The following is a 27,411-nucleotide window of genomic DNA, read 5'->3' as shown; positions in this document are numbered from 1 at the left end:
ATTGGCAGCCTGCTTTTGGGTCTCTCAGGAGCCATCTCTCTCAATAAGTTTTTCCTACTCTTAACCTCAATTGTTCCTTAGAATTTATTCTTCGATGTTGGGGAACACAAACTTGGTGTATCTGACATCTAGCAGGTTAGGAGTTATATTATTTCCTCTGTATCAACAGTGGGTGCTCTGATGTGGCTCTCAGACCCCTCACCAGCATCAAAGGAACTATCTTCCCCTTCAGCTGCTTCTTCCTCTATCTCCTCCTCCTCCTCTTCTTTTTCTTTCTTTTTCTTGAGACAGGGCCTTGCTATGCGGTTCAGGCCAGCCTCAGCCTCCTGCCTCAGCCTCCTGAATGCTAAGATTACAGATGTACACCACTATGGCCCACTCTCCCCTGGGCTTCTGGGAGTGCAGCTAGCACGGTGCTCTCAGCTGTGGCAGACCAGAGGCGCTGCCCCCGGGGAAGAGAAGCTTTGAAGGCCCACAGAGCCTGCAGGAGCCTTACTGACACTGCAGGCACCCGGCTGCTCCTGTGCCTAGCCTGTCTCTATTCCCTCTTCCTGCTGGAGCTGCCCCAGGGGACTGGGCCGTCACAGTCAGGCTCCTGGGGACTTGACCTGTCACAGGCCACATTTCTCACTCTGACTAAACTACCTAGGACGTCAAGTTTATCTCACAGAGCCAGGCGCAGCACACAGTAAACACTAGATGTTCTCCTCACACTCAAGCCATGCTTTCTTTGCTCTCGTGGTTACAGATTTTTTAAAAAATTCCTTTCAGAGCCAGGCATAATGGCACTATAATCCCAGCACGAAGGAAGCTGAGGCAGATTGCCAAGGGTTCAGGGCCAGCCTGGACTACATAGTGAGACCTTACCTCCAAAACAGAAAACAAAAAATAATAAAAAAAAGTAATAATTTCTCCCAAAAGACCAAAAGGGGAGACTGTATCCCACACTATCTTTTCTCTTCAACACACACTTTACTGAGATATAATTCATACAGCATAATTAGTGTACAATCCAGTGGTTTTTAGTATATTCAAAACTGTGCAACCATCACCACAATCAAGTTTCAGAACTTTCTCCCTCCCCTCCTTGCCAAAAAAAGCTTCGTACCTATTAGCAGTAGTGTTTCTTCCCTCCATTCCACATGCGGCCAGCCATCAATCTACTTCCTGTCTTTGTAGGTTTGCCTATTGCGGATTTTTTTTTTTTTTGGAAACAAGGTCTCGCTACATTGCTCAAGCTGAACTTGAACTTGCAATCTTTCTGCCTCAGCTTCTCAGAATGCTGGGATTACACTCATGTGGCACCACCTTTTGGTTTTCATGATGCCCATCTTTTCATGTGCTTATAGGTCATTTGTGTGCTTCTTTCAGAGAAATTCCTATTTAAGTTTTTCATTCTTTTAAAAAACTGGGTTATCTTCAATATCTGTAGTCTTGTTTTCTTCTGTGGAGGGGAACATCACCTCTTCCTAGAGTTACTGTGTGAAGATTAAGGTCAGAACATCTGCAAGGACACAGCACACTGCTCTGCATTTAGCACGAACTCTGAAAAGGTAGTGAATGAACCTTCATCTCACCTTGGAAGTGGAAGCCAGGTCTAGGTCTTTCTGCTTTACACCATCTGGCTTAGCGGTTCCCAGGAAGACAGGCTCAGTTAACGTCTCTAAGGATCAAGGGGCAATCACTCTACCCAATATTCAAACTTGAATCTTATGTGCTTTGCCTTCTTTCGCTGAATGTTTTCTTCCTGGAACAATTTTCTTAATTTTACTCCCCTTTGCCAGCTGCTTCCTCTCCTGACGTTTACCTCGCAGCAGCATTGAAGAAGTGGAGGACCAGACAGCGCCTGACAGTTCCGACGTGAATAGATAAATCCCTGAAGGAGCGGAGGCTGGCAGCCTGGGAGTACAACCGTCCCATGTTGGAGAGCTGCACAAACGGTAATTAAAATACTTAAGACGAGTTTTCAAAAACCCTGATTGCAGCCTGAATTATTTAACTCGGGCCCAAGGAATCTGCATTCGTGGCGAGCCCTAGGCCGCCATCGGGTCCTGATTTGGGGTCGGTGGCACCTGCCCTGGAGGTGGGGGGCTGGAAATGATTTATCACTCAGGCCCAGAGGCGAGTCCGGCTTGATCTGACCCTCCGCGCCCTTTGGTAAGTCGGGGCCCACCTTCCTCAAAGTCGGCCCGCACCAAACCCGCCCTGGTGAGACAGGGGCGTGCGCAGCACCTGCCAGATCTCACCGGCCACTGGGATGCCGGGAGTGTGAAAAAGAGGCAAAGGTTGTGTGTGCGCGCTGGACGGGGGTCCGAGGCCGCTAGGGTGGGGAGAAGCCGGGGGGCTCTGAGGGGGGCAGGGACCGGCTCGAATTCCTCTCGCTTTAGGACGGTCCGCGGCCCAGGAAAAGCCCTACAGACCACCCGGGGGGCGCGGGGACAGGGCCTGTCCCAGGAGGGCTACCAGCCAGCGGGCCTCGTGCAAGGGCGGTACCCAGGCCCCACACCCTGGGGCCAACCGGGACTCGTGCTCGCGAAAACCGCTCACGCGAGCCGAGGACAGCAGCAGGGCCCACTGAGGATTAGGCTCGGTGGAGACCCATGCACCGGGTCTGCGGCGCAGGCGCGAGCGTGGGACTCCGGTGGGCGGGATGGGCCACTGCGTGCTTCTCATTGGATAGCGCTGCTTGTCAATCACGGATGAAACGCGAGCGGAGGATGTGCTAACCCAATGGCAATCCAGGACCTCGCCTTCGCGGAAGATTGGCAGGTACGCGAACCACTGAAGCGCCGCGGAGGGGTACCAGTGCCCTGCTGTGATAGGTCAAATCTGACGTTTTTAATGTGCATGATTGCTCAGTGTATATACGGTAGATGCTTTTCCTAGAATTTCTTAGATTCTTGGGACCAGATGATGCACCCGTCATGTCATATATAGGGTCAGGGCGCTAGGTCCCAAGTAGTCACAGAGATACTAGGAACAGTGCGTTCTTCGGTGAACTAAAGCTAAGAGTAAGTGGATGGTAGTCAATAGAAAATGAAACATAAAACAGTTTATTGGAGGGGGGAAATGCAAAAGGGCCCTAAACATTTTAATGGGGCGCTCAGACCATTTCACGTAAGGAAGAAGGCAAGTTAGACCTTTACTGAACCAAGATTTCTGATCCATCCGCTTGGCAAAAGTCCAAAAGCTTGACAACACTGTAAAGAAAGGTGCAGAAATTGGTTCTCCCTGTAGAAGATGCAGACTAACCTTTGACCTAGCAGGCTTCTTCTGGGCGTCCACTCTGCAAATGAACTTCCACAAACAGGAAGCAACACGTGCCCAAGCTTTATAGTAATATTATTTGAATTAGTAAAATTCTGAAAACAATGAAGAGGCCGTCAGAGGGAGAAATGGCTGAAAAAAACTGGGCTGTGGCATTCAAAAAAAAAGTAGCAGCCGGGCATGGTGGTGCTCGCCTGTAATCCCAGCGCTCTGGGAGGCTGGGGCTGGAGAATGGAAAATTCAAGTCCGGGTGATTTAATGACTTAATGAAACCTGTCTCAAAATTAAAAAAAAAAAAGGAGGGGCATCGGTTTGAGATACAGCTCAGTGCAAAGGCCCTAGGTTCCATCCCCAGTACTGGGGGAAGAAACAAAGAATTGGGAAGATGACAATATTTTCTAAGGAATGATTTATCTACAGACATTGTAGGTAGGGTGCTAAGAAATGCCAAAAGGATAGAACCTAAACTGATAAAAACAGAGTGCTTGGTAAAAGTCCTAGGGGGAAAAATAGAAAACAAAATGACAGTAGTTTAAACAAACAAACAACAACAACAACAAAAGTGTGGCAATGGAAAATCTCTGGGCTAGACCTTTGTTTTCCCAGACCCAGCAGTACACCTGGGAAGGCATGCTTGGCTGAGTGAGCCTCGAGTTATTTAAAACTGGGGGGTTACGCTGTAGACTGGGCTAAGGATTTCTGGTACTCTGCTCTTCTCCAAAAAGGCCTCTCCCTGGAGGCTTTGAGAACAGGAGGAGGGAAACAGCATTGACATGGGAGAGTAGGAGACCTGCCTACCCGGCACCTCTCCAGCACGGAGTAGAGTCGCTATCCCAAATGGGGTGGCAGACCTCTCGGATGACTGTGGGTCTCTGCCAAGTCCAGCCGTCCTGCAGATGCGGCCCAGAGAGAGGTGTCTTGCTGGTATTCTTCTGCAGTCCCTACTTCCACATAAATGACTCTGTTGCCTTTATTTATTTATATTTATTTATTTATCTGAGGCAGAGCCTGTGTAGTCCAAGTTGGCCTCAAACTCACGGAGATCCTCCTGCTTCAGCTTCTGGAGTGCTGGGGTCACAGGTGTGCTGGACCCATTCACGTTTATAGTTGAAATCTGATCCTGTACTTTTCTTCCCAGGCCCAGAGAGCCCCCCAGAATATAAACTTGGGCTTTGTCAAACTCTTAGGTACAGGGAGGTCCTTGAGACAAACACATTTTCTTAAAATCAAACGGGAAAGGCCAAACCCACAGTGAGCTGTTTGTAGTAAAATGATTCACATGTTCAGAGTTAAGAAAAATTGAAAACCAGTACAGGCCCTCCATGGGCATTCACAGCAAGGTTGCCTCCAGTATAGCTAACTCATGGCCATTGGAGAAGGCAGTTATTTGTAATACAGGAATGGAGGAGCCAGCTAATCCTGTCCACAGGGTGGAGCTACAACAGTCATTTTTGCAGGAAAGGAGGCCCGGAAGAGTTTGTAGCACAGGGATTGGTAAATGGGGATGTGTGACAAGGGGCCCCGTGTGGTTCTGAGCCTGGAGACAAGAATTAGTGTCTCAGCCACTGCTGTTTGTGTTTTAGGGCAGTCAGCCTAGGACAGGGCCAGAGTAGAGAAGGAGGGGTGCATTGAAAGGCTCGGAGCCTGATTCCCACTGCCAGGTGTGACTTTGAACACCTGTGTGGTCTTTTAACCCCAGTCGGAAGAGAGTTGGGTTGAGGTTAGCTTTTCTTGGCTGCGATGGCTCCAGGCCCAGGTGGAAGTGACATCATTGTTATGGCTTCGGCCCGGGTGAAAGTGACATCATAGTGATATTTTGGCATGGGCTGCCACACAGATGCCTCCCTCCATGTTTGCTGTCTCCATCCATCCTGCCCTGTATTTCTTTCTCTCCTACCTTATGTTTTCCAGCAGCCCTAATGGTATTTTGTTTCCTCATCCCGATGCCACAGTGATCCCATCCCCTTGCTCATAATTGGAGGAAACACAGGTACATGGCATATCCTAGCCACTGGGACTGGAAGGTGGAGGGTGGCATCTGGAGCACTTCTACTCCTGGACACAAAAGCAAGAGATGGTCCTTTTCCCGCTTCTGGACTTGACACCTGGACTCCTGCAGCCATCTTGCCATCATGAGGAGAGCTAGTCTGCAGCAAAGGGCCAGGGAGAGACTGAGCTAAGAGAATGGCAGCTGAGCCCTGGGGCTAGAGCTGCTGTTCCTTTGGACTTCTCATGAGAGACTGTCCTCTTATTTAAGCCAGTTCAGTTGGAGTTTTGTCTTTGCAGTCAGGACATCTCAGCAGCTACAAGTGTACAAAAGTTCCTTCCACTTATTTTCCCCACAGCCATGAGGCTTTTGACTCAAGCACATGTGAGTTATTCCTGCTTGGGAAAGGGGGTCCCTGGGGCCCAAGATAGGGAACAGATCATCCTGGAATCATAGAGTATCTAACATGCATTTACAAAAACAAGACTATTTTTTTTTTTAAAAAAAGAAAAAAGCATCGACAACAAAAATGAACAGAAAAAAGCTCGAACATTTGGACTGAATGGCAGATCCAGAGCAAAGCAAGTATCTTCAGCAAAGAAGGGCCAGGGATTCAGCTCAGCAGTGCTGCACCTGCCTTGTAAGCGGAAGGTCCTGAGTTTGATCCCTGGTACCGGAAAAAAAAAAGAAAGAAACGAAAGGAATATGCACCATGAGGGCTCCCTGAAAAGCTCAGGCACACAGGAGGCGATGGGAAGAAGTTAACCCTAGTCACTTGAGGTGTCCAAAATGCCACGGGTTCTTCCATTTAGTGATTTCATTTGTTTCAGCAAATAAAAACTAATCTAAGAGCTTTCATATGTTCCTTCCATAGCACCCTCCCTAACTCAGTTTTCTTGCTGTCTGTGGGGCTATGAAAAGCAGGATCTGTGGGCAGGAAGGAGCCAGCTTCATTTCCACCACCATCGTGATGCATTTATTCAGGGACCAAGAGGTCGCCTGTGGTGTCCCAGGCACTGTCTTATAGATCATTTGAGCATATATATATATATTTTGTTGTTGTTGTTGTTTTTGTTTTTTGCAGTCCTGGGGATCAAACTCAGGACCTTGCACCTGCTTGGCAAGCAGTCTACCACTGAGCTACAGCCCAGCTCCATGCTTCGTATTCGATTTCATCTCTCCAGAATGTCTAGACATAGACATGTAGGTGTAGGTGCCTTCAATGCACACAAGTCTTCTACATATATAAAGGAAGTCTCTGCTTCCGTGAAACTCTTAGAGGCAGCTCACTCCGACACCACTGTGGTGGCCCAGGGTAGAAGCTGAGCCTTTGAATTCAACTTTTTGCTAAAGAACGCTCCCCTGCTGCTTGCTGCCCCCACAGGAGCTTCCAGAAACCCTTCTAAGACAGAATGAGAAGGCGTGTCTGGGGCAGGAGCTGTGGTGATGTCCTGTCCTCACTGCACCCTGAACCTCTCTCCACCCGACTTGTTGGGGCCTGCTGGGGCGGGACTGAGCTGGCTCAGCAGAGGGCCTCAGAGGGTCACCCAAGGGCCAATGACAGCCGAAGCCTCACCTGCCGGCAGAAACCAAAGGGTTGGGGGTTTTCTCCTCTGAAGAGAACGCTGATTCCCACAAGGTGATACCTAAATCGCAAGTGTTGAGCAAAATTGTATGTCATCCACCTCGCTATCTATACGATCAACTTCTGCCTGCTGAAGTGTGGAAATCACAAGCCCTTGCGCCCAGGGTCAGGGCAGTCCTGGTACCGGAGTCAGGTCATCCTGCGTCACGTCTTGCTGGGCGGCGGCCTACATGTCATAGAGCCGGAGCTGCTCCTGCACGTCACCATCGGACATCTCGCCAAACGTCTCCTTGTTGTCCTTCATGAGCTTAAAGATGGCAGCCAGCTGCTCTTTCTGAACTCTGTCAAGAAGAAAGGATAAGAGGAAAAAGATGCTCCTACCCCAGCCAACAGTGAGAGACTTTGGAGCAGTGGGTGGGGTATGGGTGGAGGAGGGGCTCTCTTCTCTCCATGGTTTCTGCCTTTGCTTTTCGGTATAACACAAAGCAAGTGGGAGGCTGAGGCAGGAGGATCGCCACGAATTTGAGGCCAGCCTGGGCTACATATCAAGACCCTGTCTCAAGAAAGAAAACAACCAAAAAAACCCTCCCAAAAAAGAATAGGGCCGGGGATTTAGCTCAGTGGTTCTGTCACTTGCCTCGTAAGCACAAGGAGCCAAGTTCGATCCCTGGTACCAAAAAAAAGAATAAAACCTAACAGGACAAAACTCACTTGAATCGAAGACACTGGCTTGCTCTAACACACTCCACACTGGGATTCTAAGGTTCAGATTTACTGTGGAGGTTGGGGGTCTGAAAGTATCCCTTAGGGTCCCATAGTGATACCTCAGTTTCCCCATGTTGACTGTGGATCTTACAGTAAGGCAAGGAGGAAGAGAATATGTCTCATTAAGTGGCTTGTACTCGTATGAAGAAACAGCCTCAGTTTAGGGGGATTGGCCAAAAGCGGGGGAAGGGAAAACATCATGGGCCGGGGGAAGGGAGAGCATACGGGTGGCTACAGGAGAGCTGGGCAAAGGGGCAGCAGTAGGCTGAGGTCCAGCCCGTGAGGCTTCCTTTCTTGGAGCAAAGGCCTTCTATTTTGCACAAAGATGCACTTTGGCAGGTGGTGGCCAGGCCCCTTTCCAGGGCCTGGGCATGAGGACTGGCAATCGTGTTTACTGCCCTCGGGACCCGTGGCTGCGTACATGCTGTACATGCTCTGTTATCTTTATGAGGCTCAGCCCCACCATCTGACTGGCACAGGACAACTCCCATAGCAAACACAAAGGGCGGCAGGACGGCCAAGGAAGCCAGGGCACTGTATGACTTTGTTTGTTCCGCTCTAGCACCTTACACGGCGAGCCCACTGTGGCTCCCTCTCCCCATGCCGGGTTCTCGATTCTGTACTAATTTAAAAAATTTTATTACTGTTCAAGAAGCATTGCCATGAATTCCCCTTGAAAATATTCCCCCTTGCATCAGACACACTTATCCCATCATTCCTGTCCCTTTCTGAAGCTGGTCTGGAAGTCCTCTTTTGTGGGTCTTTAGTTGCACCGTTGTGGCTGCCTCGATGCCCAGAACCAATTGCAAACATTTACCTTTTGTGGTCATTTTGACTTGGGGAAGAGCCAGAAGTCATGGCACGATTTGGTGAAGAAGGTGAATGAGGACACTGTAATGTTTTTGCGATCCTGGCTTTCTGTTGAATGGCGCTCAGCAGCAATGAACAGTCACCATGTTTTTGATTACAGCTCAAAAAGACACTCACCACAGAGGACTTCCAGAAGTGGTTCAGAAAGTGGCAAGAACTATGGGACACGTGTGCTCCAAGTGAAGGGGGCACGTTTTGAGGGGGGCGAATGGCAATGTGTCTTCTGCAATCAGTTTTTAAAATTTAAACGTTCACCATGGTTTTCGACCACTCCTAGTATATTCAAGCTCCCCTATCTGGAGAAGGGTCCTACGGCACACACTTTTACCCTACTGTCCAAGCAAAAGGGGTATCATGAGCCAGAAGGGCTTGTGCTGAGCACTGTGACCGAATCACTACCCATTTGCATATGAGCATCTCCCTGAATGAATACAAGGTATTTCACAGAAGTGGCTGTGCCAACTGCATATTTTAAACAGGGTGGGCACAAGGCTTCATACTCTGTGGAAGAATAACAGAGCATGAAAATGAAAGAGAGCTCAAAATTTAATAAGTTCCAAAGAGACTACTTTTTTAAAAAGCAAGCTGAAAAAACACACAGTAACCAAGGTAGGTCATCTACTCAAAGTTTATTGGACCAAAGGAAGGCTGAATACAGAGAGCCAAGCCGTTGGGATACATGAGGCCTGCTGCCTACAAGCCAGCTTCGGAAGTTTCAGACAACCCTAAATAACTACACTCGGAGGAGGCCACTACTTCATGTTAATAAGATCCTGGCTTGGACAGGGTCATAACTATTGCTACTGAGTAATGTATGAGTACATCTTCTGTTCATCACGTGGTTCTGCGTCAAAGGCATCGGCTGTGTGGCTGTTGCTTTGTCACCTGTTCTGCCTGAAGCCCTGAACCTAAGGAATCAAGGCCAAGGCGAAGGCTGCCGGAAGTCCATGCCCTGGGAGGGGATGCTGGACATTTCCCGGCCTTCCATTAAATGTAAAGTTATTCTGTAAACTTATTGCTTTAGAAAAAAAAGTTTTAGCCAAGAAATCTAAGAACTGTAAATTGGCATAGTATAAATGTTGTCAAATATAAAATTCCAAGAAGCTAACCTGGGATTGATCTGCTTTTCTGGTGAGGTTCTAGCTAATCTATGAACCCTTCTGGGAAAAGGCATAGCCCAGAAATCTATTTAAAACTAAAACTATTATTATTGCTTCTGCCAGAGCAAAAGTGGAGATTCTGCTGAGCTGGTAAGAATGTCAGTGAAAAGACCTCTTTAGCAACAAGAGGGCTGGACCCAAGCCACATCTAGGAGACAAAAACGGGCAGTGGTAAAGCCAATACTGGCACTGGCTCTTTGCTGCCCAGTAATCAATATGGCACCTCTCATCCCTGGAATGAGCCAGTGAGAAAAAGAGGGAAGCAGGCTCCAAGGGAGAGGGCCACGGTCAGCCATCCCTGACAGAGCGAGTGAGCACCGGGGAGTGTAGCTGCATTGGTCTGTCATTCCTCAGTCTCTTGTGATTTGGCTTCAGTGAGGGGCAAGGGAGGAGGACTGAGATAAATCCTACTCTGATTTTAAAATGTTGGAGCTGCTGAAGTTGGTGTTCCTCGGGCATAAAGGGCATGCAGAGAGCAAGCTTGGGTGGTAAGAGAAACCCAAGTCTGACTCATCTCTTAAAACCCTTCAGGTTAAAAATGGGACCCGCACAATTGGGGTGAGTGCCTCCAGACAGGGCAGGACCACAGGCACGGCCCAGGGTCCCACCAGCCAAGGGGAAGTCCCGACAGGGGCAGGGGTCCTGCATTTCAGAGATTTGTAGGCAAGGACCCCAGAACTGCATGGGCTCCTCTCTTGGGCTTTCTGTGTTATCACTCAAGCTTTTAAGATGCCAAAAGGAAAAGCATTCAGGAGGAGGCTAAGGATAACTTCATTATTCTTCCGTTCTGTAAAAAGAAATAGGGAGAAAAAGAGAATGTATTTTATTCATTCCATCTCACAAGTGTACTGGGAGAGAAAAGGGGGGAGGAGAACGTTTGAAGTTGCAGATGCCACACTAGATGCCGGGTTCTCACACACCTGGCAGTTTGCGCCTTGTCACCTGCAGCAGGACAGTCTCAACACAAGGCTGGCCAGAGCTCGCAGAGATCCCTACGGACCCCACCCAAGCCCGGTAGCCATGGGCCACTTTCAAGCCTCTGCGGGGCATGGGAAGTGGCTGGGCATTCAAGCTTGCCGCTCTTTGGTTGGATGGTTACAATGACATTTCTGTCCCTCGAGATAACTTCTGGTTCCCACTGGCTGGGTTCTGTTCCCTCTGGGGATACTGTCAGCCTACACGTTCCTCCAGAGGGCCCAAAGAAAGGTGTGCCCGCCCTTAAGAAGAAATTGACAGAGAACAGGACGGCATCTGATCCTGTGTCTCTGGCGCCCTCTCCTGGAGGACGGACTCAATGAGCACTTCCAGAGTTTGAAATTCACGCGTGTTGATTTTTGGTTTCATGGGTACATACATCTGGCAGAAGTACTAGGAGAGCCATTCCAGAGCTGTGGTTCCTCCACCTCCTCCTCCCCTTGCCCAATGTGCCATACAAAACCCTCCTCTAGAGTCTCGTCCACTTCCAGAGAGTCAGGATAGTCCTGCAGACCCTTTGATGCCGCCAGGCCCGCAGGCTGAGCTCTGCTTTTCCTCTGGGACCAGCTGGTGGGAAGGGCCGATGGGCAGGAGCGACAGACATGCTGCTGCTTTTTCCTGCCAAGCTATGACGCCAGCCAGCTTCTCTATCTCAGGGTGGGGAACTGGGTGAGAGGGAGGCCTCCTGCCCCAGCCTGCATTGAGCTGGAGGTGGCACCTCCCAGACAAGCTGCGGGGACCGTAGGACACCCTCAAGGCAGAGGCCATGCTGGGGAAGCATGTGAAGCTCTATCCAGAAGAGACCCGAGGAGGTGAGCCAGCTGGACAGCAGCGGCCACCTCTAGATCTACAAACCTAACCACTGTGCCAGTCCCTGGGCAGAACAAGCTGTACCTGTGAGCAGCCCAGGGGTAGGAGCCCAGGTAAGCTCTCAGAGAGAGCTCAGGTGGGGCCTCCTGCTCCCAGTCCTGCTTCCTGACCTGTTAGCCGGCCTTCCGGGGCTTCCCAGAGCAGGGAACCACCACAGACACTGGCCGAGCTGATATGCCTCGGGGAGCACTTCGCCTGTTAGCTAGCTCGCAACCCCACTGAGTACCCTGAACAGTGGGAAGAGAATCAGAGAGAGGCAGAGTCTGGCAAGGAAGACTGATGGCCAAAGAAAAGAGTGCCCCGCTTGCTGCCTTTGGTTCAGAAGTTTGACAGTAACATGCATGTTATTTTTCATAGGAAAGCTCTAGGGCAGCTCCCTGGACTCAGCTAGGTCCTGAACTGTCCTGCAAGCCATCTGCTCCCCCAACCCCCACAGGGACTATTGTGCTGAAGGTGAAAAAACGAAGCTAAAAGGACCAGCTTCTGCAACCTCAAGCATTACCCCAAGGGGGCCCAGGCAGCTCAGCTGGGACCACATGCAGGGCAGGAGGAGCAAGCAGATGCCGCAGGCATTTGAGAGCCAGGGGAGCATGCTGGGCAGGGCAGCAATGGAATGAACAGGAACTCCGCCCTGCCTGTGACCTCTGCCAGCCCCTCCTCAACTCGGGGCATACAATGATGACCACTGGGGTGCCCAGGAGGAGTTGGGGGCTCCTCCCTCACCTGAGAGCAACTCCCGGGTACTGTCTCCACCCCACAGGAGAGCAGAGTGTGCAGTGGGGTTCTGGAGACCCCTGAAGGCCCACTGGGAGAGGTCCTCTTGGGCTCTGGGGGCTCTGCTTTCTTTTAAAATAATGCAGAAGGATTTTCCTTTCATTTCCAAGGCCCCAGCTCTGAACACGGGTGGCAGCGACAGCCCAGTCACAGCCTGGCACTGGTCTCTCCTATTCTAATGGCCCCTCCAGGCCATGCTGTGCATCAACCTGAGCAGAAAGAGGTCACGGTGCTGTCTCAGCCCCATCTGGGAGCCTTGGAGGATGTTGGGCGTGTCAAGCGCTCTCTGTCCTCTCCTCCTGCGGATGCTATTCAGGGATTTGGGCGCCATGCAGCATCTGCTGTAGCTTCTGAGCTCTGCCACTGGAGCTCTAGAGCAGCTACAGACCACAGGAAAATGAGTGACCATGGTTACCCTGGGTTTACACCAGCAGGCAGGGACAAGGAGTGGCCCTGGCCATGGTCGGCGTCCTGGCTCTGATGATCAGAACCTGCCTGTCCCACAGCTCAGAGCACAGACTGTTCTCAGGGTGTCTGTCCCTCACTGTCTAGAGCCAGTTGGTGACCTGACAGGACTGCAAAGTGATGAGTCCACAATCCTGCAGTGCCCCCCACTGTGGGTTTCAGGGATGGCAGCTCCCCCAGCTCACATGGAGGCACTAGCACCCCAACCATCAGAGACTTAACTCCTCTCTGGGAGCCCCTGGCCCTGGGAAACCCTTGTTCGTGACAAGAAGGCTCCTGGCTAGGGTGGGAGGGAAGTGCATCCATTGGTTATGAAGGTGGTGAGGAGGCGGTTTAGACCACGGCCATGGGGACACGTTAGAGGCAGTGTGAGGGAAACACCACTAGTCTAGCAAATCAATCTCCTTACCAAAAGGATTTGCAAGAATGTTTGAGGCTCAGGACCTAGGGAACTTGCTACAGGGAAGTGAGGTCAGAGGTCAGCTCAATCCTGCAATATAAAGGCAGCAAAAGGGGTCACCAGAGGGGCAGCAGCTCCCAGGAAGGGACCTCCCTCCTGCCTGTGCCTAGGGCAACCCCTGATGCCAGCGCAGGAACCAGGGGAGCCAGGCACCAGGAGGGAGGCAGCAGCCAAATGGGGCGCCGGGCAGGGCGGCTCAGCTGGGAGGGACTCGGGGCGGCGCAGGAGCACCGCCGAGGTGGCCCAGTCCCTGGGTCCGCCCGGCTACACGGCAGCTGCGCTCACCAGCAGGGGGCGCCCCTCCGCTTCGCCGGGCTGGGAAAGTGACACAGCTCGAAGAGCCGGGCTTCGGCCACCCGGGCAGCGGCTTGACATGAGTACGTGGCCCGGTGCACATCCGCTCCTCTCGCGCCCAGGCCGAGCACTCCTGGCCCCGGCGGGGCAGCGTGGAGGGGGTGCGAGCAGCCTGATTCTAGAAGCTGCGCAGCTGCGATGCCTCGGAGTCCGCGGAGCAGAACAGATAGCGACAGGCGGGGCGGGCGGCTGCGACTGGACCGCACCAAGATCCCGCTCTGTCCCGGGTGACGAATTGGTTTCGTCATGGTCTCTACACGCAAGTGAACAGCAGGCTCTGCTCCGGGCTCTTCTGGCTTCTCATTTTTCTTTTTTTTTTTTAACTGGGGGAGGCTGGATGGGGGCTAAGGGAAACCGCACCATGGCCCCTCTTTCCCCCACCATCGGCTGCCTCCTTCCAGCGGGGTCACCAGGACGGAAGACCACCCCAACCGGAAAGGAAGGGTGCCCGGGGGGCGTGGCCCGTGGGAGCCCCGCCCACACCCGGTCCCCGAGAGCGAGCGGCGCTCACCTCTGCTCCTCCTCCAGTTCTTCTTTGGTCATCATCTTCTTGTACTGGTTCCCCCTCAGCTGCCCCGGGCTGTATTTAAAGGAGAAGGCCTCTCCTGTGGAGGGGAGACCGGTGAGAGCCACGTGGAGATTCAACCCCGCCCCCCCCATCTCTTTCCCTTTGTTAGTTTTGCTGGTTTTTGAGACAGGGTTTCCCTATGTAGCCCAGGCTGTCCTTGAACTCATGGCGATCCCCCACCCCCCACCCCCCGCCCCGCCTCAGCCTCCCGCGGGCTGGGATTACACCTGCCCCTTTGTTAGCTTTAAAATAAGCACCTCATGCAGAGAGCCCTCCTGTCAATCAGGAACAAGTGGCCCACGCGTAACCCTGGCGCCAGTGTGGCGACGTCCCCAGCCTCGGGGAGGGCTGGACACTGGACAGTCTTCTTACCCAGCTGCTGCTCTAAACTCATCCCATTCCTTTCCATGCAATCCCACAGCTCCTTGCATCTTGCCTTTGAAACGAACAGGGACACAGGATGAAAGGAGCCAGTGGGAACGCCCCTCCCACGTGCGGCTCCAAGCCCAGTGACATTTCCCTTGCTGGCCACTTGGAGCCAGCTGTGCCCCCTCCTCGGAGCCCGTTCTCGCCAGGCCGGCCTGCAAGGCTTTTCTGCCCTGTCTGGGACCACCCGATCCTGCTGCACTACGCAGGCGCAGCCTGCAGACAGGCAGACATAGCTTCTCTCGGGGAGCTCTCTGTGCCAGGCACTGTACCCCAAGGACCCTGTCCCTCCTACTGTGCTGGGGAGGCTGCCTCGTGGGCCGTCTCCTTCTCTCCATCCCGACCCCCATGGTCATTAGGAGTCCACAGTGCACATGTGGCCCATAATGGGATGAATCTGAGCAGCTGCAGCCAGAGGAGCCGGACCGCACAGGCCAGGTCTCCAGGTCCGATGAGGACACAGGGGCTGGACAGGGGAGCCTGGGCATGCCATCTAGAGCCAACACAGGCGCTGGCTGCACAGGCTGGAGGCAAGCTGCACAGGGGAGCACGGAAGAGCTGAGCATGCTGCTGAGAATCTGCCACGGAAGGTGTCCTTTGCGTCCCTTAACCAGCGAGTGTCAGAGCACGGGGGACAGGGGTTGGCTGGCTTGTTCTATGTAATTTCCATGGGTGAAAAAAAGACCAGGTGAGGGAAAGTGTTGTGCAGATGTCTCCTTTGCCAGCTTCTGTGCTCAAAGTATTTCTGGCTGCCCCTCCAGGGCCAGGAGCCTTGGACTCTTCCCCCTCCATCCCTCCACATTCATCCCACAGAGGGATCAGCCAGGCCTCCTGCAACCCCTCCAGTTGGCAACAGCCACACAGCATCAGATGGGCTGATGTGGAGCCAGGTGTGGTGGTGCACAGCTGTGATCCCAGCACTCTGGGAGGCTGAGGCAGGAGGATCATAAGCCCAGTCTGGAGCAATTTAGCAACTTAATGAGACCTTGTGTAAAATTTTTTAAAATTAAAAAATAAAGAAATAAAAGGGCTGAGGATGCAGGTCAGTGCAATGGTCCTGGGTTTAATTCCCAGTACAGCCCCCCCAGCAAAAGTGCTGCGGGCCAAAGGGGAAGAAAAGGCTTCTTGGATTAAGGTTCTTTCTGGGCCAAGAGGAAGAAACTTCTGGGTGAAGGTTTAGAACCCAAACTTTCTGCGGGGTGCTTTCCTCCTATGGAAACCTTTGGCTGGAGGAGTGGCTGGCGGCTTCCCGTGGGCCTCTCGCCCCAGCCAGGACCCAGAGCCCAGCTTCCCCTTCAGCTGCAGTCCTGACCTTTGCACAGGACAAGTCTGCTCTTCCCTCATCCCACCCGCTTGGAGAGCACCGTTCTGGGCGCTGGGGACGTAAGGAGGACCAGAACGTCCAGCAGGCAAACCAGGGCTTGGGGGCTGAGCTGGGGCTCTGGGAGCATCCCCGGGAGAGTCCGGTGTGCTGCCTAGACCTGCTGCATCCATCCTGCGGGTGCGGGGGGCGCGGACTCTGGTCATCCCTGGGCCCTGAATACCATGCACGCCCTGTGACGGCAACTGCAGCTGCAGACCAAGCTTGCAGCCCCTCAGCTGGGCCTTGGAAGAGGCGCCCAGCAATGAACACCTGCGACTCTTGGCACCCGGGTCACTGTGGTGATGTATTTTAGAAAAATAAAGCAAGAAATTCTGCCTGCGTGGTCCTAGTCTAGGTTTGATTTATGGGGCAGATCTGATTAGCTTTGTGCTTTGAGGCAGACAGAACAGACGGCTCTAGAGGGTTTAACTCAGTCCCCCACAGTGGGCTGGTGCAGGAGGGGTTGATGGGAGCGGCCCCCAGGGAGTGGCAGGCTTCCTCCCCTAGCCCACGCAAATCCTCGGCAGCTCAGCAAAGTCATTCCAGCGACACTAATCAGTTAGCCAGGGAGGCTGCTGGGTCCCTCAGCCTCTCTTCCTCCACCTCGTCCACCGCTCCAGCTCTGCCCTCCAGCTCCCACCCCTGCCTCGGTCTGCAAAAGTTGCACAATGATTTCGAACATACACAAAAATACAGCAGGCAGTAAGTCCTCTGTGTACTTGCTGCACAGATTTAAGGAGTGTTGACATTTTGCTACTTTCGCTCCAGCTTCTTTTTGAGAGAAATAAAACCTGACAGATCAGCAGGAGTCCCATCCATTCTGGTCTGTCCATCTGTCCAGGACAAGGTGTGTGTGCGTGTGGCAGAGTAGCAAGTTCCAGCTTTCGAGGGTCAAGGCCCTCTTTGTGTTTTGTTGTTGTCGGCGTACTGGATATGGAAGCCAGGGTCTCGGCACTGAGCCCGCTCCCCAGCTCTTTTTATTTTTTACTTTTGGACCTAGTCTTGCTAAATTGCCCAGGCAGGGCTTGAACTCCTGCCTCAGCCTCCCAGAGTGCTGGGATGACAGGCGTGTGCCACCACACCTGTTTTCAGGTCCTTGTTTTGCAGGGAGCCCCAGTGGTGGCCTGGGGAGGAGGTCAGAGATATTTGGTGAGAAATGTGAAGGCCACAATGTGGTCACAAAGGTGGAGTAAGAGGCAGAGAGCAGGACGGAGCCGATCGGGGAGCTCAGCTTACTCACAAGAGGGTCCCCTGCACCTGCAGACGGGCACTTTACAGAGAAGCGAGGGGGTGGTGGGGAGTGAGGGTGAGCAGGGGGTCTGGCCACCACCTCCGGTGTCCCCAGCTTAGGGCAGCCCAGGTCCAGACCCCTCCACCACCACTCAGGGCGCGCAGAGACGGAGGCCAACGGCGCCACTCACCGTCCTCGTCCTCTGGCTCTGCCGAGGGCGGGCCCTTGTCACCGTCCGAGTCCGGCTCCTCCTCCTGCAAGACAAGGCCAGGGCTCAGCGCCACAGGCAGAGCGAGGCACAGGCAGCCCCGTGGACATGCGAAGTGTGTGCAAAGGGAGGAGGCCAAGTCCTACGTGGCTCCCGGAGTGACCACCCTGGGGACAAGGGGACGGGGTGGGGTGCGGGAGGGGGGGGGAGGGGCCCAGGCCCAGTCCGCCCACACCCAGCAGCGGCCCCGTCCCGAGGCCATGATCAACTGACACGGAGAGGCCGTGGCACCAAAACAGCGCTGCTTCACCTGTGCCCCGCACGCCCTTGACCCTGACCTTCCCCAGGCAGGCTGGTCCCGGCACTTGGGTGCCATGACCATTAGCGGGCCCAGGGTCCCCCCACCATCGCAGAGTGTGAGCAAAGGCAGGAGACAAAAGCTGGGCGCTGCCCGGGACCCCAGCAGCATCACACGGACTGAGTTCCAGATTGCAGACTTCTCTGCTTCCTTCAGCACCACTTCCTTCCTTCCTTCCTTCCGTCCATCCCTCCCTCTCTCCTTTCTTTCTTTTTTTTTGTTTGTCTTTTTTGTACCAGGGATTGAACTCAGGACTTTGAGCTTGCCAGGGAGGCACAGTGGCACTGAGCTAAATCCCCGGCTTCTTGCGCGCTCTCTCTCTCTCCCTCTCTCTCTCTCTTTCCTTTCTTTCTCACTGAGCTATATCACCATTACCAGTTCCTTTAAATTTTTTTGGTAAATTTTGAGACAAGGTCTCCCTAAATCACTAAATTGCCCAGACTGAGCTTGAACTTGTGATCCTCCTGCGTCAGCCTCCCAGAGACTGTTACCAGACGGGGACTGAGGACGTTCCTGAAGAGGAGATAAGGAACCGAACCTGCCCTTCTTGTAGAATAAGGTTTGCTGACTCCCATCATAGAAAAAGAATTTTCAGGACGAGTCATGGAAAGGCAGAAATTAAAACGTTCACACTCAAAGAAATAGAGTGCAGTCAAGAGACAGAGACAGAGACATTATTTCCTGGAACTGGGAACGTTTGTGTTTCTCTCGAAAGCTGTCCCCTCAGAAGCACACTGGCCCACGTTACAAGGATGAGCCCAGTTTTTTTGTTTTTTAAGACAGATAATTTAAGCGTTGTTTGAATTCTCTCAACCTGCTCCCTTATCTGAGGACCAGGTTGTTGCTCTTCACTTTCTCAAGCCCATGTATGGACTTTCAGCGTTCCCAAGGAATTCGCGGTGTGACAGTCTGGGAGGGAAGGAGGTGGGTGGCCTTGGGTGACTTCCACTGGGTCTTGGGAGTTGCTGTCTTCTCCAAAGTCCAATTTCAGTTGATTTCAACTCCTTTCTACCCCTTGCTCCTTCTCCCCCACCTCACTGGGGTCACAGATCCTCAGCACCATGCCTGGCTCGCAATGTCATCTGCCCTCCCTGTTTCAGTCAGTGTCCACTTTTCCAAAATCGGAGCTGCATCTCTTCAGCCCAGCTGTCTCCCAGGGCAGATTCGATGAACAGATGGCAGAAGGAGCAGCCTGTCCCATCTCGTCCCACCCCAGATGGCCTTAGTGGAGGGAAGGAGCAACCTCGACTTGCAGGAATATTCGAGGAGAGCGACATGGGGATGGGCCGGCTGGGAGGGGCAGGAGGGTGCAGGTCTTGGGGTGCCACAGCAGCCTCAGGAGGAGGCTCCCCAGCGAACAGAGCAAGCAGGGCTTTCCCAAGCCAGGCATGGTCGAGAGCAGCACTCGCTAGGCCTGGTAACCCTCAGGGTGACTGGGAGCAGTGGTCTGTCCAGGAGCCATGCAGCCCTCAGCATAGACAGGGACACGCCGAGGATGCGGACACTTCAGGACTGTACTCAGCTGAGTATCTCTGCAGCTGAGGGGGGACAGGAAGAAGAGATGCCCTGCTCCTGCAGCAGACCCACCTCTAAGGTGCTGCTTTCTACACTGGACAGTCAGGATTTCTATACAAGAACTCTGAGTGCAACAGAAAACAAGACAACTATAAACAATGCAATGTTTATCCACAGTTAAATACAGCCCAGCTAAGCTGGACACAGTGATTCACTCTGGGAGGCTGAGGCAGGAGGATAGCAAATTCAGGCCCAGCCTAGGCAACTTCGTGACTTAGAAAGAACCTGTATCAAAATAAAAAATAAAAAGGGCTAGCGATATAGCTCCACATTGTCAAGAATGATAGGATAAATATGTTCAAAGCAAGAGAGAGTATTTTGAGGGGACTCATGGCAGTGTGTCTTTTACTCTACATTTAAAAAATTTTATACATCCACTATATTTTTTATTATAACACCCATTTGGCCCATGTGTTCACCAAAGTAGCCACAAGCTCAGTGCATTACAGGGCAAGTGCACAATGCGATAGTGTCAAGAAGAGGCATCAGGGGTGCCGAGGACAGAAGGGAAAAGTGGCTTTGAGGAGCCCAGCCTTCCTGCTGTGGATGCTAAGACAGGAGCAGGAGTGGTACCCCAAAGTGCAAAGTGACCAGGGAAGCTTCTGTCAGCAGGAGCCACTTCTAGAGGAGCTGGGCAGAGGGTGTCTTTGCCTTCTCATCCCGACTTTTCAGTATCATTTGGATTTTCTAATCATATGCATGGTGCTTTTGTTTTTGGTTTTTTTGCCACATCCCCAGCCCACACCCTCCTTTTTTATTTTTTTGTTTGTTTTTTGAGACAGGGTCTCGCTATGTAGTTCAGTCCAGTCTTGAACTCACTATGTAGCCCAGGCTGGCCTCGAACTCACAGTGATCCTCCTGCCTCAGCCTCCCAAGCGCAGGGATTACAGATGTGCGCCACCACTGAGACAAGGTCTTGATAAATTGCCCAGGCTGGGCTGGAAATTGCAGTCCTCCTGCCTGAGCTACCTGAGTAGTTGTGATTACAGATGCATTAGTTTTAATATATTTAAAAATCTTAGCAGGAAGGCCGGGCATGTAGCTCAGTGGCACCTCTCCTGCCTGGAAAGTGCAAAGCCCTGAGTTTGAACCCTGGTACTGGAAAAAAAAAAAAACTTAGCAGGGGTCTCTGAATAGTGAAATTTGGGCTTTTAGAAAGTATTTTCTTGGGCCAGGGATTTAGCTCAGTGGTGCTGCGCCTGCCTTGCAAGCACAAGGTCCTGGGTTCGATCCCCGGTACCAAAAAAAAAAAAGGATTTTCTTCTCTGTCCTATGAGACAAGAAAGAAAGAATGATTATGACATAAAAAAAAAAAATCAAATAGTGGGGCATGGTGGCACATGCCTATAAATCTCAGCACTTAGGAGGCTGAGGCAGGAGGATTGCTGCAAGTTCAAGGCCAGCCTGGGCTACATAGAGATCCTGTCTCAAAAAACAAACAAAAAAACAAAAACCCAATATATAGTTGGTGTCTCTGACACAGCTCCTAAAAGTTGCACTCTATGTGACAGGATGCAAGGGATCTTGGGTTCCAATGTCTGGTCTCTGACCTTGGACCCTAAGAGCGTCTTTTGTTCACGTGACTCTCGTGGCTCTGAGGAGGGATGGACGGCTCACCAGAAAGGCCGAACCATGGTTAGAAGCATGGAGCTCCCAGGCCCATCCCAGCCTCCAGAGAGGGGCAGGGTGAGGGGCGGAGATGGAGTTAACAGTCAGTCCTGCAGATGTGACTGCAGGGGACCTGCAAGGGACACACAGATGAAAAGGAAAACAATAAACACAGAGCACAAGCACATCTTAGGAACTCGTGGCCCAGGGGGGCAGGCAGCTAAACAATTGCAGTGGGTGAGAAATCCTGTCATTCCAAAGGGTCCCGGAGGGCTGCCTGCATTGCACTTCAGCCCCACGAGGTTAAGGGTTGCGCTGTCAACCCAAGTGTGGTGGCCCATGCCTGTAGTCCCAGCACTCGGGAGGGAGGTTGAGGCAGGAGGATCACCATGAGTTCAAGCCCAGCCTGGGCTACATAGTGAGACCTTGTCTCAAAAAACTGAAAACAATTCTTTAAAAAGGAAAAAAAGGGCAGTGGAGTAGAGAGACAGAAACAATACCACCACCACCAGCACTAGTACTGCTTTTGTGTGTGTGGTGCTGGCACTGAACTAGGGCCTCACACATGCTAAACACATGCTCTGTCACGAGCTACACTCTCAGCCCATTACTTTTTTTTTTTTACAAAGCAAAACATTATTATATTTTGCTCTTATTTTAGAAAAATGTATGCATAATAAAAAAATGAAGGTCTGATACCAGTGAGAAGTGCAGGTGTCAGAAACAGTGCAACCGAGGCTCAGCCTGGTAGGGCACGCCTGTGATCTCAGCACTCTGGGAGGCTGAGACAGGACGATCACCAGTTCAAGGCCAGAGACCTGGTCACCAAAAATTAAAAAAAAAAGGAAAGGAAAAAATGCAGAGCTGGCCCCACAGAGATCAGATGCAGAACACGAAAGGGTTTAGGTTCCACTCTTCAGGGAGTGAGGAGCCACTGAGGTGTCTAAACAGAGCTGCATCTGAAGCACTCTGGGGGAAGCCTCGGAAGATGGGGGGCAAAGAACTCTAAGAGGAGGCGTCCGAGCTCAGGATGGAGCCAGGCTGAACTGAGAGGCGAAAGGCAGCTGGCAAGCTGGGCCTGGTGGTCCACACCTGTAATCCCAGCACTCTGGGAGGCTGAGGCAGGAGGAGGAGGAGGAGGAAGAAAAGGGGCAACTGGCCTCTCCTCCATGCTTGAAGAGTGAATCTAAGCAGGACGGCTGTGGCAAGGGCCGTCTCCGGGGTTCTCAAAGTCTCAGTCCTCGCCACCCTCAGGGGGCAGGACCATCCTGGAGGCAGTGCAATCCCAGGACAGCGTGCTTCATTTCAGGGTCTCAGGGGAAACAGGAGAGAGCAGCTGCTGTGTTCAGACCACAAACTTCTCAAAAAGCCCCCACTACTTTTGTCTGGATATGCTGTTCAGGCTGGGCTTGAACCTCAGGGTTCAACTGATCCTCCTGCCTCAGCCTCCTGGGCAGCTGGGACTACAGGTGTGTACCGAGCCTCATTCCCCACTGCTGGCTTCCTGTTGATGCCGAGGCCCATGTGTCCCAGGCTGAAATGTGTCCACCTCTCTCCCTATGTGGATGTCGAAGTCTTCACCCAAGTGCCTCAGCCCAGCTGCACGGTCAGCCCTGTGTCCACAGGTTCTGCATCTGTGGCTCCAACCCGTTGTGGATCAAACATATCTGTGGGGAGAAACTGTGTCTGGGCTGGATTTGTACAGATGTCTCCCTTGTCTTATTCCCTGAACAACAGAGAGAAATGACTGGTTAACAGTGTTCAAACTGCAGGAAAGACTATGGTAACCTGGAGATAAAGTGCAGGGAGGAAGTGGGTAGGTTCTATGTAAATACTGTGCCCCTTTCTGCAAGGGGCACTGAGTGTCTGTGGGGTTTCCTATCCACTTTGGGTGCTGGGATCCATCCCTGGTAGACACTGAGAGGCAGGGCTAGAGGCAGGGCCCCTAGAGAGGTGACTGAGTTAAAATGAGGCCATTGGGTTCCCTAACCCAAGGACTGCTGTCTGTGTAGGAGGAAATGGGGGCCCACAGAGACAGCAGGAATGTGCCCCCACGAAGGCCATGTGAGGACATGGGCCAGTGCCATGTGCCAGCCAAGGTGAGGGAGCCCAGGAGAAACTGGCCCTGCCCACCACCTGTTCATGGTCACCTCGACCAGCCCCCCAGAATCCTGAGAAAATACACTTCCATTGTTTAGACCCTCAGTCTGCCAGGTTTTGCTCCAGCAGCCCTGGGAAATGAATACATCATGCTTCTAGTTAGAGTAAATCAGTTTCTTGACAATGGTGAATGGATTAGCTGGGTGGGGGAGGCACACAGCTGCAATCCCAGCACCTTGAGGGGCTGAGGCAGGAGGATTACAAGTTTAAAACCAGTCTGGGCAACTTAGTGTCTTAGTGGGGACTTGTCTCAAAAAAAAAATAAAAAAGGCCTAGGGGTGTAGCTCAATGTGAAGGCCTTGGGTTCAATCTCCAGTACCACAAAAAATTTTTTTAAAAAATTATAAATTGGCGACCCTCTCTGAGACAGACAGCTCATCTCCACACCAGGCCCAGCTGAGACCCAAGGCCAATCACTTCACTGACCAGTCTCCGCATTTTACTACTGAACAGAGGCCAAGTTTTACCTTCAAATGTTCCCCAGTAATTTTCTAACTCAGCTTTTTCCTCTAGCGGAGAGGGGAGAGGCATGGCAAAGGGGAAGCGCTCCCCACAGCCTCTCCACGGCCCTAGGCCCAGAGTGGAGAGGGGGCACCAGGGTCAGGGACCTGACTCGGGGATGCTCTTCCAAGCCACACTGCACGCTGCTCTCCTGCTGCGGGCGGCTCATGGCCAGTTATGGCTGCCTGGCTGATTCTCGCATGGAGCCAAGGGCGGAGAGGCCGGGAGAGAGACGGATGTGGATGTCTGCCTGGCTGCTGACCTGAAGTCCGGCACCTGCCGTCAGGGGCTGTCAGGAGCCACAGAGCTGCCTCTCTCCGTGACTAGAGGCCCGCTGGCTGCCCCAGGGTGACTGCAGATGACAGGGACCCCGCTTGGCCAGCCCGGGCTGGGGTGACCCTGACACCACTCCCCCTTCCAGAAGGTTCCCTCAGGACCTGGCGCCCGAGCAGAGCAGCACAGCCCGCTGCTCTCCTGCTGCAGGTGGAGAGTGCGCCAACCCTGCTCTCCCAGGCCATGTTTGCAGCAGGTAAGACCGGCCCGTGTGACATCCTCTCAGAGCCAAATAACCAGGCTTGTCCAAGCTGCACCCGTGGAGCTGTGTGACACCAGGAGGACTGGCTCCAGCCTCACTCCTCCCTTTCATTCTATTTCTGCCCTGGCCCCTTCCTCTGAACGGTCTCTGGGATCCTCCCTCTACCCTCCACTGCCTGTGTATCTGCTCTGCACCTTCCTCTGGGGACACCATAAAATGCCAACTTCATGCTGCATGTCCAGCTTACACCCCGCACCACCCACCTGCTGCCTGCCACGCTCAACCTGGCCTTTCTTTCTTTCTTTCCTTATCTTTCTCTTTTTCTTTTTTCAGTACTGGGGATTGAAATAAGGGCCTTTGCACTGAATACTTTTTATTTTTATTTTTTGGTACCAGGGATCGAACTTGGGTCCTTGCGCTTGCGAGGAAGGCACTGGAACCACTGAGCTAAATCCCTGGCCCAGCCCTTTTTATTTTTTAGAGACAGGGTCTTGCTTAATCACTAAGCTGCCCAGGGTAGGCTTGAACTTGGGATCCTCCTGCCTCAGCTTCTCAGAATGCTGGGATTACAGACCTGCACCATCACACGCAGCTAATCCCTGGCTTTTAAAGTCCTCCTGCTTCCAGAGTACCTGGCTCTCTGGGGAGATCTCCCACCACCCGGAGTGCTATGCTTGTGTGCTCTGGTGTATCCATCTGGCTTAGTCCAGTCTGTCCTTTGCTACTCATTGTGTACCCCTCCCTTCCCTCTGTCTGGGGAGGGGTCGCCTGGGGTTCACAGGGTTAGTTTTGGAGGGCTTGAGCTCAGATTTTTATCCTCCCTAGGAGTTGCAGAGAGGAGGTGGAGGGAGAGGGCCCCTGCCTGGGTGGCTCTGCTTTGAGGGTAGGCACTGGCTTGCAGCTAAGACCCAAGGGGTCCAGGTGAACCCCAGCACTCTGAAGAGAGGGCTCCTCTCATCGTTCTCTTTGTGCTTTCTGCAGCTTATTGAATCCACAAGAACCTGCTGGGTGCCTGTTGCGGGCTGGGCCTGTGTTGGGCAGGAGCTGGGGGTGGGTGGTGGGTGGGTGGGGACAATGGTAACCAGACATCCCACCTCACGCTCGCTCCAAAGACAGCCTTGTGGGAGGGCCTGGGAGGACCCAGGCAGGGACAGTGCCACAGACACTCAAGGGCCCCGTGTGGGCGCCAGCTAGGGGAGAACAGCAGGAAGGGTCAAGGTTAGGGCCCGGACCAGGCCGGGTTGGGGAGGGGCGGAGCATGGAGGCCTCTGGCTCCTTCTGGACACGGCTGGCAGGTGGTTTCTGGGTTAGGAGAAGGACACTGGATGTTGGTGGGCTGAGTGGGGTGGGTAGACAGGCCACAAAAAACTCTGGAAGAGGAGCCATGGCAAGATGACAGGAGGCCTACACTCAGGAGGCCCTGGAGACAGAGGGGACAAGACTGGAGACAGAATGAGAGCAGGCAGGAGGGGAAAGGGAAGAAAAGGGCACACCCAGGTTTGTGGTTTGGATTTTTAGTTGTTTTGACATAGGGTCTTGCTATGTAGTCCAGACTGGCCTCAAACTTGTGAAGATCTTCTTGCTTCAGCCTCCTGAGTGGTGGGAGGATTACAGGTGTGTGACACCAAGTTGGATTTTATTGCTGTTGTTTTGTTTTTGCTACTGGGAATCAAACTCAGGACCCTGTGCTTGCCAGGCAGGTGTGGTACCACACTGAGCTACATACATCCCCCCATGTTTTGTTTTTTTAATGCCTGTGCTTTTGGCCTGAACCATGGAGGAGCCGTGGTGGAAGCAGACTATGAAGAAGGGGATGCCAGGGTGGGAGGGGAAAGGTGGGGCGGGATGGGGCTCAGGGAGAGGTCTGGGCTGGGTACTGGCCGGGGGTCCTGCCAGGCAGCATGCAGGCTGGGGCCAGGGGGCTGTATGGGTACAGCCTTTTCAGCGGGCAGAGGCAAGGCGCTGGCTCAGCCACTGGCCCATGGACAGGGAGGCAGAGGGAGGCTGAGTCACTGCTCTTTCGGCCAGCACCACCCAACCCCCGCCTGGCCACCAGCCTCCCTGCAGCCGCGGGGATGGTGACCAGCCTTAAGCAAGTGCTCCTTCGGGGATGGCGGAGCATGCCACATCCAATCCCATCAGATGAGCAGTTTCCCAAAATGCTCCTGCAAAGAGGGTTCAGAGGACATCAAAAGCTTTATGAAAACAAAACGAGCAAGCCCCCTCGGGCCCTCATCTGCCCTCTACCCAATCCCTGCCAGAGAATACAGTAGTCTGGGACAGAGAGGGTCTAGGACAGGGAAGAAGACCAAGGGATCCACATGGTCCAGTCTGAAGGGCTGGAGAACAAGGTCATGGCTGGGGACGAGCTGGCCGGACAACCCTGACCTCAATCAGCTTTGGGTACAGTAACAGAGGCAGGCGCTGGGGGTGAGCCCCACGGTACAGGCCTTGCTTGAATCCCCAGCAATACAAAGAAGACAGGTAGACAGATTTATTCTGTTCTGCTCTGGTTTCTGAGGCAGGGTCTCATTAGGTTCCAGGCTGGCCCCAAACTGGCAATCTTCCTGACTCAGGCTCCCACAGTGGTGGAATTACGTACGTGCATCACCACGTGTAGACAGTCTGTAAAGTCTCTTGGGGCCTCGGCCAGAGGAAGGGACACTGATCCCAACTTCAGGAGAGAGTGGAGGGGCGGGCACTGTGACCTAGGTAGGGTGGAGGGCCGGTAGACACGGCACAGGGGCTTCCACCCTTGGGTGGAGCACAGACTGAGTCCTCTCGGAGTCCCAGTCTGCTCAGGAGAAAGGATTTCAGCAGCCTCCCCTCCTCCAGCCATGGTTTTGCCTTCTGTGGTTCAGTTACCCACAGTCAATCATGGAATGAAAATATTAAATGGGAAATTTCAGAAATAAATAATGCATACGTTCAAATAATGCATCGTTATAATTATTGTATTGCATTATTAGTTATTGTTAATCTCTTTTTTTTTTTGGCACCGGGGATCGAACTCTATTGTTAATCTCTTGCTATGCCTAATTTAGAAATTAAACTGCATCCAAGAGGAGTATATAGGAACAAACAGTACAAATGGCGTCTGGTTCAATCCCCAGTTTCAGGCACGCAGTGGGGGCTGGCTGGGCACATAACCTGGGATAAAGGGAACAAGAGCACAGCCAAGGTCACAAAGTTGGGGTCCTGCTGAGAATGCGCCCAGGATTGCCTCAGCCAGCTATCAGGCTAGTCAGAGAGTTATCAATGTGTGCATGGCTGTATGGTTTTTTGAGACAGGGTCTCGGTATGTAGCCCAGGCTGGCCTCGAATTCCCAGCGATCCTCCTGCCAGG

At 52.8% G+C, this 27,411-nt stretch overlaps 1 protein-coding gene across 3 annotated transcripts in view; it reads right to left on the bottom strand.

Annotated features, from left to right (window-relative positions):
* Positions 1-3,032: 3,032 nt before the first annotated feature.
* The window catches only part of Mxra7 (matrix remodeling associated 7), a 30,356-nt gene continuing 5,977 nt past the window's right edge, over positions 3,033-27,411 (bottom strand). Inside the window, exons 2-5 of one of the 3 annotated variants that reach the window (XM_004860767.3) lie at positions 17,311-17,374; positions 14,044-14,137; positions 13,128-13,208; positions 9,089-10,421 (exon numbers count right to left, since the gene is read on the bottom strand). In XM_004860767.3, the coding sequence (XP_004860824.1) occupies positions 13,175-13,208; positions 14,044-14,137; positions 17,311-17,374 (192 nt within the window). In that variant the 3' untranslated portion in view covers positions 9,089-10,421; positions 13,128-13,174. Of the gene's footprint in view, positions 7,181-9,088; positions 10,422-13,127; positions 13,209-14,043; positions 14,138-17,310; positions 17,375-27,411 lie in introns of those variants that run through there. The other 2 variants (XM_004860766.4, XM_004860769.3) reach the window with 2 other exon arrangements.

This window comes from Heterocephalus glaber, unplaced genomic scaffold, assembly GCF_053883595.1.
Source record: "Heterocephalus glaber isolate CG9 unplaced genomic scaffold, H.glaber_assembly_v1.0 deba00000937, whole genome shotgun sequence".
NCBI classification, from domain to species: Eukaryota; Metazoa; Chordata; class Mammalia; order Rodentia; family Bathyergidae; genus Heterocephalus; species Heterocephalus glaber.
Note: the sequence above shows the minus strand (reverse complement) of the source record. Positions and strands in the feature narration are given on the sequence as shown.